The 11,498-nt window shown below is 40.6% G+C and overlaps 1 protein-coding gene across 1 annotated transcript; it reads right to left on the reverse strand.

Moving 5' to 3' along the window:
- Positions 1-315: 315 nt before the first annotated feature.
- LOC125240220 (putative protein TPRXL) lies at positions 316-9,127 on the reverse strand. Its single transcript, XM_048148044.1, has 3 exons — positions 8,949-9,127; positions 6,395-6,487; positions 316-971 (listed from the first exon to the last, which is right to left on the reverse strand). The coding sequence occupies exons 1-3, from the start codon at positions 9,125-9,127 to the stop codon at positions 416-418; spliced, it is 828 nt and encodes a 275-aa protein (XP_048004001.1). The 3' UTR covers positions 316-415.
- Between the last annotated feature and the right edge of the window lie 2,371 nt (positions 9,128-11,498).

Consider the following 11,498-nt stretch of genomic DNA (forward strand, 5'->3'; position numbering starts at 1 on the left):
TTGGTGGCAAATTAATAAATTAATTAATTAATCTTGTGCACCAAACTAACTATCTCTGTTTTGCCCAATGGTTGACTTGTAGAGAATGCCTTAAGGCATTAAGTCCGCCATTTGTACTTTTTATTGATAATTTGTGCAATAAAGTTTAAATAAATAAATAAATTAAGGAAGTTGCTTGTTAACACCAGAAAAATGCAAGTTTGCATAGTTTAAGTAGCATAATTTTACATAAAACCAGCGTGACTCAGGAGACTGTAACTATGGCAATAACAGACAAGAAAAAGTTGATTCACCCATAAAATGAAACAAATTCTTAGTATGAAATAGTTATATTCGTCAAATAAACTACATAATTTTGAAGGTAATAAAAGCTTAAAAGGGGGTGAGGGGGTTTTATCAATTATGATCCGTCCTCTTATTTTTGAGCCGGCGATACTTTTTTAGTTTTGTCCAGGGAAGATTGACTTTTACTGCTTTTACTACTATCACTGCTTTTACTAAGAACGCTCTCTTTGCTTTTACTGCTCTTGCTAGTGACCGATTCGCTACGCTTTTCAGTGAACGACACTTGGCTATGTTTCGCCTCATCGGACGATTCTTTACGTTTCTCACTATGTTTCGCCTCATCGGGCAATTCTTTATGTTTCTCAGTTTCTGTCTCAGTAGTAGAAGAACTTGAGCTAGAACTAGAGGTACTTGTAGTGGATGGGCTGGGAGGGCTTTCATTGGCTTTCGCTTCTGTAGGTTTATTCTCTGGTTTTTCTTCATGTGTCTTGGGCGTATGTGCCTTGACTAGCGGCGGATCTACGGGTAGTGGGGGTATTGTGGCTGATTGACTGGTCGGACGACGAAGTCTGCCTTGATACCGGGGTTCGGAGCTGCAGGGGCAGTCGGGGCTGCCGGGGCAGATGGTGAAGGGTTCCCAGAACGCCCGCAAGGCAATAAGTTGAGTAAAAAGCCCGCGATTGGACCTGAATCAAAAAAGTGTGAGTTAATACGTGAATTTTGAATGATTTACGATTACTTTCATTAGACTTAGTGCGTTTTCACATTATCCGATCCGATATCGATATCGGAAGGATTTGAAAGGCAAAACTCAAAGATGGCGGCTTCATTGCATCGTCTACTTCCATATCGATAAGGTTTGATTTCGTATGCGTCGCATCGCCGTCGCGGGACCATCGCGCGACCGTCGCCCACGCAAGCCACGACGTTAAACTACACTTAAAATAAGAAGTATAAATACAAAAAAGTCTAAAATTACTTTAGAGGTGCAAATATAGCCTGTCAACCAAATTTTGGCAGTAGCAATGTACATCAAACTAAAGTATGGTATCCCTATGAAACGAACAAAAACCAGCAATGTACGTCGAACAGCCACAGATATTTTTTTTTCAAGGGGCTCGCTCCTTCCTTACGAATTAGATAATGTATTAAAAAGGGACGGATATGTGCTAGTTATTTCTCTTTTTTAGGTAGGGTGGAGATTTCCACAGATAAGATACAAATGACACGCGAATTTCCACCGATTTTCAAAAGTAGTGTTGCTAGCGCGCGATTTTTCAAATTTGCCGCCTTTTTCTAGTGACAAGGTTTGGTTGACGGTCTATAATTCTAAATGTCACAACTAAAGATAAAATGTATACTTAATCTAATTCTTCTTAGAAATGTATAGGGTCTCCAAGAGTCAAAATCACGCGATTAAAATATTCACTCAAAGAAAAGAAACAAACGAGAAACGAAAAAAGTGTCCTAATGTAATATGAATCAGAGTTAAAATTACAGATCTGCTCCAGGATACCATAATATTGCATTGTCACGTGATTTACATATGTATGCAAAATTTCAGCTCGATCGGAAACCGGGAAGTGGGTCAAATTTAACTTGCAATATTTTGACGATCGGTCTGGCTCAGTCGGTAGGGACCTTGCCTGCTAAGCCGCGGTACTGGGTTCGAATCAAGGTAAGGGCATTTATTTGTATAATGAGCACAGATATTTGTTCCTGAGTCATGGATGTTTTCTATGTATATAAGTAGATATAGGGTACAAAAGTCTTGGCAAAGAATACCTTTTTGTACCCTTTGGTGTAGAAACTCTAGGTCCATGGGGCCCCAGCGCGAACAAGTTGTTCACAGAAATCGCGAAGCGTCTGGTTGAGGTAACTGGTGACCGAAGAGCTGGCGACTTCCTCGCACAACGTATCAGCATTGCGATACAGTACAGCGAGGAAATGTCGCCAGTATCCTTGGTACAATGCCTCAAGGGCCTATTTTAGACATAAGCTAGCTTTTAAGTTTAGTCTTAGTTTCTTATATAATTATGTAAATATGTTCATGTAAATAAAGAATTTCTCCATTGAACAGTAATTTTTTTTTTTTTTTAATTTATTTAGGCAACAAACAGTCATACAAACAATGATGTGAAATACATGATGTGTTAATAGACCTTGAGTGCCCTAACTTAAACATATTATATTCTTATCTAAAATATAAGCTATTTAGAATATAATTAAGAATATAAGTAGATATTTATCTATTTAAGTATGTATATCGTCGCTTAGCACCCATAGTAGGGTAGACCGGGGACAATAGAAACACGTTACGGTTGAAACAAGTCAAATTTCTCGAAAACTACAATACCTACGTGGAATACGCAATACTCACGATACGAGGTCGACCATTTTGCAAGTTTGAACCAATAACGATCGGGCACGCGAGTGACGTGGCAGTGACAGGGAGCCGATGAAAATTTTCGACCAAAAAAGTAACTATTGGTGCTTTCGTATATTTTTGTCTAATTTTGTGTACCCGTGTAGTATGAAAATTTTAATTCGCTAAGTGATATGAGTGTGGATTCTATAATATTTTAAGTGCCATGAAACAGTGATGGAGTGTCATTAATTGGTAAATAATTGACTTTGAAATCAAACATGTGTTGTGGTGACAATAGAAACAACGTCCAACGTCCTTGTGGACGATTGAAACGTTTCAAATGTCCCTGTGTTTTAATCGTCCCCACAAGTAACCAACTATCAATGCAATCGGGTTCTGTTTTTTGTAAGTATAACAGCGTGCAAATTCCACGAATGAAAGTAGCAATATCTACGTTTAACTCTGGCCTGAAAACAGAAGAATGTGACCAACAGATCTTCAAAAATGTCTACATACACTGCACACCGTTGTTCTACGGACTGGTTATGATTGAAACAAGGTTATAATTGAAACACCCACTTTTGTATGAAACACATTAATATTTTTTTATGACTATTCCATAGAATTATATCTTACTGTTTCATAATAACCAAAATGTTAAATTTATATGTAAGAAGTTACCGAAACAAAGAAGATTAAAAGTCAATTATTTATTTTTTTACATACGTTTCTTATGTCAAGATCTTGAAAGAATCTTCAGGCGCTGATATTTATTGTATAGTGTCTTCTACAAAAGTGATCTTTTGGTGGTCTGTTTTTGTAACACGGCAGTCATTAATAAAGATATGAATAGAAACATTTCTTTATTTTTCCCAAATTTATAAGGGGTGTTTCAAATGACCTCGCATAGTGTTTCAATTGACAACCATATGGGGTCAATTGAACCACTCTCCCGCTTCCTCTTTAATTTCATAGTACAAGATAACCATGGGCAATATACTCGTACCTTTAAAACTAATTTTGTTTAAAAGCCAAATAAATTTCCTTCTTAAAAATAACTTTCTTATCTTCCTAACTATTCAAATTAAAATGCTACAAGCGATTAAGTATAAATTGTTTCAGTTGTCCCCGGTCTACCCTACAAGCTTTGTTAGTTTGGGGCTCAGTTGATCTGTGTAAGGTGTCCCCAATATTTATTTTATATTTATTTATTTGATTACAGATAGACAGCGGGATAGGTGAAAGTAAGTACAGATGTACTGAGAAAAGGGTTTCGTATTTCGTATAGGGAAACATTCGTATTTGAATGAATGAATGAATGAATGAATGAATTACTTTATTGCGATAAACATGGTCAAGCTATAATGATATAAGCTAGTCCAGTCAATGTCAATACATCAGTTAGGCTTGTGCCGTTTCGTTCGTTAATCGGAGCGCTCCGATCTCGTTCAATCGCTCCTATGAACTAGTTCGCTCTTTTATGTAGGTCTTTTGCTCATTTAGCTCAGCCAGACCAGCGACCACTGCGGTCGGAAAAATTAGAACGAATGTGACCGAATAGTGTCAAAATGATACGAATGGTCCACAGATAGTAACATTCCGGGCCCAAAGGTTGCAAGTAACCGAAGTTTGATATGAAAACTTGACGTTTTTTTGTTGCTCTGCTAAGTAGCTCTCGCTCTCGGTCGGCGCAGTCACACACTCGTTCTCGATCCAAACCGCTCGCGCTCGCCGATCCTATACTGAACTAAATGAGCAAAGACCGATTCTCAGAGCACGGAAAGATTCAGTTCATTTCGGTCATTGATGGGATTTTATTCCTAACAGTTCATAGTTCGTGAACGACACAAGCCTAATACATCTTGTACTGAGACTGACTGAAATAGCATGACACGTCAATATGAAGGCAAATCTTTTCGCATTACATCTATAAAAGCTTGTAAAATGAACTTTGAAGCCTTAATATGTTCTTAACGAACCAGGAGGGTCCATTTCTAAATACAAACATAGTATATAATAGCATAGTGGCGCCACCTAGCGCGATCAAGTGACAGTTGGCCTTCTCGTTGACGAAGTAGGTTTAGTATCAACGTACAGAAAGGATATCCATATTATATAATATTATAAATGGGAAAGTGTGTTTGTCCGTCTTTCACGGCAAAACGGAGCGACGAGTTGACGTGATTTTTTTAAGTGGCGATAGTTGAAGGGATGGAGAGTGACATAGGGTAAGTACTTTTTGTATCTTTCTAACGCGAGCGAAGCCGCAGGCAAAAGCTAGTTTTAAGTATAAAACTGTGAAGTGTGACAAGTGAAGGCGGGGTCGTTATACTCTTTGAAAAAGATTCTCAAAAACGGATCGAAACGTGTCGAGCGTTTTTCGACTTACTCAATTAAATCGTGAGTACTTAACCCGCTTAAATTATTTTTCACCACACAAACTGGTAAAGATTTTTTTTGAAATTCGAAAACGGATAGCATAATTGCATTTTATCCACAAGAGTGCGAAGTAATTTCATACAAATTTTAACTTGATGCATTGATCTGACTGGTAGATTTTTGTTGACATCCTTATCGATTTTCTTATTTATTGTTTCATGATTAAAATGTACTTTTTTATTATTATGTACACATTCGACTATCTTTTGTTGAATGTGTGTTATTTTTAAGTTAAAATATCATCTAATCTTCAATAAGAAATAAAGAAAATCTAACCTAATCTAATCTATTTACCTATTACGTATATAAATATTTATTTTGAATCAAAAATATTGAATAGTTGGATTTGATTCAGTTTGATATTTTATTTTTATAGTCAGTATTTTGTTCGTGTTGGTGTGGTGAAAAATTTCGTGTTGCAAAGTTTGTTTAACCTACCTACGTGCCTTGAAATGAAACCCGAGCAAGCGAAAGATTCCAATACTGAACCGCGAGCTTAGCGAGTGGTTCAAAAAGCGGAATCTTGAGCGTCGCACGTGCGGTTAAACAACAACTTTGCCCCCTTGTAAAACAAATAAGTTGCCTGTTGTTACCTAGTTATTAAGCGTGATCCCTCTTGTGTATTTTCTTTTTCTGTATGATGCACAATAAAGAATATTATTATTCCTCTTTATTCATTTTAATTCTTAGGCTAGGTTTTATAATATGATTATAAAAGTAAAATACAAAACCACATACAAAACAATACAACATATATAAACACATTATAAAAAACCTAACCTAGGGTGCCGCCAGCAGCGGAGCAGGGCCCAAGCTGCCGGTGGTTAGGGCTGCAGAGAGAGGAACCGTCGGACTATCCGCGCCGTGTCCAAGATCACCGCCTTCTGCATCTGGCCCTTGATCCAGCCACCTAGCGAGAGTCTCTTAAGATGTTGGTCGAGACTCTTCGCTATGAGACCTTCGATATTATTATTCCTCTTTATTCATTTTAATTCTTAGGCTAGGTTTTATAATATGATTATAAAAGTAAAATACAAAACCACATACAAAACAATACAAAATATATAAACACATTATAAAAAACCTAACCTAGGGTGCCGCCAGCAGCGGGGCAGGGCCCAAGCTGCCGGTGGTTAGGGCTGCAGAGAGAGGAACCGTCGGACTATCCGCGCTGTGTCCAAGATCACCGCCTTCTGCATCTGGCCCTTGATCCAGCCACCTAGCGAGAGTCTCTTAAGATGTTGGTCGAGACTCTTCGCTATGAGACCTTCGATATTATTATTATAAGTATTAAAGACTTACTTTGTCCGGATTCTGGGTTGACCAACTGTCGCAACTTGGCTCCGAGCCACCCTAGTTTGGACTGAGGGACTTGTTCGGGGGGAATCGGCGGTCCTGTTGACAATACAAAGCTTACGACAGATGTCCACACTTCAATTCGACGACCGGTCTGGCTCAGTCGGTACTGACCCTGACTGCTAAGCCAATCCCGGTAAAGCCATTTATTTGTGTGATGAGCACAGATTGTTCCTGAGTCATGGATGTTTTCTATGTATATAAGTATGTGTTTATCTATTTAAGTATGTATATCGTCGCTTAGCAGCCATAGTAGCTTTGCTTAGTTTGAGGCTAAGTTGATCTGTGTAAGGTGTCCCCAATATTTAATATTTATTTATTTATAATCTTAGTCCATGTAATACCAAGTCGGTTAATTTATTCAGTCCCTACTTAAAGAACGTTCTGCCATAACTTATTACGTAGTTTACCTATAGCTAACCTAATAATATATCTTAAAGCGACATTAAAAATATTAGCCCAACATCAGGGTTAGCCAACGTCTCAATGGCTTACAACCCGTAGCATATCGCATCTATGTTGCGTTTCTTACGTTCGGCTCGAGACTTTCGAGACCCAGTAGCGATTTCATTTCATTCGCTCCGGAGTGTAAGCAATTGCGACATTGTCTTAGCACCCTCATATCGTAAATGGTACGTACCTTGATCAGCCATCTGACCCAAGTTTCAAAACAGACGTAAGTGAGGTTTCTAACGTTTCTGCAGTGACATTACCCTTGTAGGTAACCAACTATTTTATTATCTTATAGTCTTTCACGTGTTTAAAGTTCTCTGCGGCCATTTTAAGGAATCACACAGTTATTATCAAGAATTTGTTCAACTTGACTGACTTGACTAAGGTTGATTCTCAGCTACGGAATTGATGAACATTTAGATGCATGAAGCCGGGTTATAGAATACTGGTTATAGTCCTGAAACTTGCTATCATCTATTATAAATTATTGGCACAAGCGTCACTTTGGTTTACCTACATATTTTATTGATAACTGATAAATTATTTCTAAAATCTTTTACTTTCTTGTGGTTGTAAATACCTACATAACAAATGTAAATAGGTAAAGATACTCAAAAAATACTGGTGTGACAGCTGTCGGATATACAAATTAAATAGAATATAGAGTAATCTAAACATAGATATCAGTTTTGATGAAAAAGGTTGCTTATGAGGGGATCTAAAGAGGTAGATCAGTGTGCATAACCAAATGCACAAACTATATGTATATTCTGTCAAACAAGTCTGTCAGTAAATAAGAACTAAGAAAACTATAGGTATCCTTTTCTCTAGCACCCTAAAGAAAAGGATGCATATAGTTTTCTTTGTGCTTATTTACTGGCAAACTTGGTTGACAGAGTATATAATAAGTATTGGCTCGTATAGGGAACTTGAATTAAAATTTTGAAAAAACCCCCGACCGCGACATAGTAGACCGATTTTCATGAAACATAGCTAAGAACACTCCCGACTAACTCAGCTTTCAGACAAAAAAAAACTAAATCTAAATCGGTCGCGAGCTACCATGCCACAGACAGACACACACACAGACAGACAGACAAACAGACAGACAGACAGACAGACAGACATACAGACATACAGACAGACAGACAGACACGTCAAACTTATAACACCCCGTCGTTTTTGCGTCGGGGGTTAAAAATAATAGTACATTACGATACAAGTGCGTAAAAAAGGAAGTTCGAAACGAGTGGCGATAAATTAAAACACGACCGAAGGGAGTGTTTTAAATCGACACGAGTTACGAATTTCCTTTTCGCACGTGTATCGTACGACGTTTTTCAGTACAGATGGCACTTCGAAATTTCGACCTGACATATAATGAACCACTTCTCGCACTAGTGCGTAAAAAAGCACTATCTGTACTGAAAATAATAATTTCTTTCAGTCCCTTAATTGCTCCGTCGCCCGTGTGGTGACGGGTTAAGAATTTCACCACCCCCTTTCTTCCCGTGGGTGTCGTGAAAGTCGAATGTAGGCGAGAGGCTGGCAACCTGTCACTGCAATGCCACACTTTCGTTTTCATTCAACCCCTTATTTGCCAAGAGTGGCACTGAAACTTGAGTAGTTTCATGTGCCCCGTCTACCGCTTTATGGCATACAGCATTATGTGTACCTTAATTGCTAAAAGCGGTACTGAAATTTGAACAGTTTGCCTACCCTTTTTAGGGTTCCGTAGTCAACTAGGAACCCTTATAGTTTCGCCATGTCTGTCTGTCCGTCCGTCCGTCCGTCCGTCCGCGGATAATCTCAGTAACCGTAAGCACTAGAAAGCTGAAATTTGGTACTATTATGTATATCAATCACGCCAACAAAGTGCAAAAATTTTGAAACTAAAATCTCTGATGGTGACATTAAAGGAGCCGCCCGCCTCTTGTTTTCTGATGATGCAGTGGCACCGGCCAATTCGGAAACCCTCGCAGCTCTCGCCGCTAAACATCCACCTTCAGACCCGAACCTTCATCTTCCAGATCCCCCTCAAGCCAACCATCCCGCTCTGACCGCCTCCGCCGAGGATGTTCTCGGAGCCATACTATCATTTCCCAATGGCTCTGCAGGAGGCCTTGACGGTTTGTCTCCACAGCATCTCAAAGACCTCCTGTACTGTGGTTGCGGTGACACAAAGGAAAATCTCTTGAAGGACTTGACGGCCCTTGTAAACATCATGTTGGCTGGTCAAGTCCCTCCAGAGATTACAGACATCCTTTATGGCGCCAACCTATGCGCCTTGACTAAAAAAGACGGCGGCATTCGGCCCATTGCGGTTGGCTCCACTCTGCGTCGACTCGCAGCCAAGATAGCATGCCGCGCTATACTTAAGGACCTTGCCTCCGAACTGCAGCCTATACAGCTCGGTTTCGGCTCCAAGAGCGGCTGCGAAGCTGCTGTCCACGCTGTACGGACATATGTAGAGCGCCAAGCAGGAGATGTTATTCTGAAGGTGGATGTCTCCAATGCTTTTAATTCAGTAGACAGGGGCGCCTTGTTGACACAAATAAAGGATAAAATTCCATCTACTTATAACTTTCTCTGGCAGTGCTACAGTTCCCCCTCTAAATTGTTCTACCAAACTGACCCTTTGTTTTCTTCCGTAGGTTGTCAACAAGGCGACCCTCTCGGTCCAGCAATATTCAGTCTCGCCATTCATCCCATAATTAAAAATCTAAATTCTAAATTGAACATATGGTACCTAGATGATGGCACCCTCGGTGGTGAAGCAATTTCAGTTCTTGATGATTTAGAAAAATTAAAAACTGACTTAAAAAACATTGGCTTATCCCTCAACTTTTCGAAATGCGAACTCTTTGTTTCAGAGACTTGTCCAAACAAAGAGCAAGTATTTGAACAGTTCGAACAAGTAGCTCCTGGAATAAAAACTATTAACAAAGAAACGCTTCACCTCCTTGGTTGCCCCATCATGGACCAATCATTTAATAATTTCATAGACACAAAAATCGAAAATTTTAAAGCATCTACACATCGTCTGGCTCAAATTAACATACATTCGGCATATTGCATCATAAAACACTGTTTATTTGTACCAAAATTTACATACATCCTCCGTGGTTCACACCTCTGGAAACACCCTTCTTTGATCTCAAATTTGGATAACTTAGTTTTGGAAACTCTCACCACCATCTTCAATATATCCTTTGGCGAAAGAACATGGACCCAGGCTAGCCTACCCATCAGGTTGGGCGGCTTAGGCATCCGAAAAATTTCTAGTGTGGCGCTGCCTGCTTTCTTGGCTTCGGTACACGGTGCTCAAATCCTCATCGGGAAAATTTTAGCCCCTTCCATTGGGGTCCTGGAGGCTGCGCACTGTACCGAGGCCAAGAATGTTTGGCAGCTAACATGCCCCAACACAGACCCGCCTGTCAACCCATGTTCGCAGAGGCAATGGGACGAACCTCTCTGTCGTCTAACAAGGGACCGCCTTCTAGAGACGGCTCTTGATTCGACAGATCGGGCTCGCCTCCTCGCTACTGCGGAATGGGAGTCGGGTCTGTGGCTGCAGACTCTACCATCCATCACAATAGGTACATTGCTGGACAATACCACATTCCGGTTGGCTATATACCTGCCTTAGAATAGGGGCATCAACAAATGTGCCCCATCGGTGTCAGTGCGGAGTTATGGTGGATAATCTTGGCCACCACGGCCTTTCATGCAGCCGAAGTGCTGGGAGAATTCCTCGCCACGCCAGCCTCAACGATGTCATCCGGAGGGCCCTTGTTAGTGCAAAAGTGCCGGCCGTCCTCGAACCCAATGGACTGGCCAGGGTTGACGGCAAGAGGCCTGACGGAATGACGCTGGTGCCTTGGAGTATGGGTCGGCCGCTTGTCTGGGATGCTACTTGTGTAGATACCCTGGCGCCGTCCCATGTTCCAGGCACCAAAGTTGGTGCTGGGGCGGCTGCATCATTGGCTGAAGACCTCAAGCGTCGCAAGTATGTCACCCTCGGCAGTAGTTACATATTTGCGGCGTTTGGGGTCGAAACCATGGGGCCGTGGGGGCCAAGTGCGCGTTGCCTCTACAAGGAGCTATCTAAGCGCCTTATAGACGCTTCTGGTGACCAGAGGGCTGGTCAATACCTTGCTCAGCGGATCAGCATTGCTATCCAGCGGGGCAATGCGGCCAGCCTTCTGGGCACCTTACCCAACGAGCAAGACCTGGGCCAAATATTTTATTTATAAGTTTTATTGTAAGTTTTAATTTAAGTGTTTATTGTATTATTTTTATGTTGTTTATAAGGTAACGGCGGCTATCAACGCGGGTATCGAAATCGACGTCCATTACCGCCGCATTTGCAAATACGCATTTTGAAGGCAAACCGACCAATTTCCTAAATAAAGTTACTCACACAAAGGAAGCCTGTTTAGTTGACTAACGCACATATAGGCGCTAGAGAGTGTGAATGAAAGAAGACATTCGCTATTTGACAGTTTTTGCCACGGGGCCGCAAGAAGAGGTTGTGTCATACTAACGCGTGACGCTAAACCTAAGTGAACTCCAATCTCATTTAGTAGTTTACGTA

This window comes from Leguminivora glycinivorella, chromosome 27 (genome assembly GCF_023078275.1).
Source record: "Leguminivora glycinivorella isolate SPB_JAAS2020 chromosome 27, LegGlyc_1.1, whole genome shotgun sequence".
Lineage (NCBI taxonomy): Eukaryota > Metazoa > Arthropoda > Insecta > Lepidoptera > Tortricidae > Leguminivora > Leguminivora glycinivorella.

What these genes read in the sequence shown, in the direction of transcription:
- LOC125240220 (XM_048148044.1), bottom strand. Translation starts at nt 9,127, where the DNA reads ATGATGTTTACAAGGGCCGTCAAGTCCTTCAAGAGATTTTCCTTTGTG. An exon ending in GAGGCGGTCAGAGCGGGATG is followed by an intron (nt 6,488 to 8,948) that starts GTTGGCTTGAGG and finishes TATTGTCAACAG; the next exon opens with GACCGCCGATTCCCCCCGAA. An exon ending in CAACCCAGAATCCGGACAAA is followed by an intron (nt 972 to 6,394) that starts GTAAGTCTTTAA and finishes TTTTTGATTCAG; the next exon opens with GTCCAATCGCGGGCTTTTTA.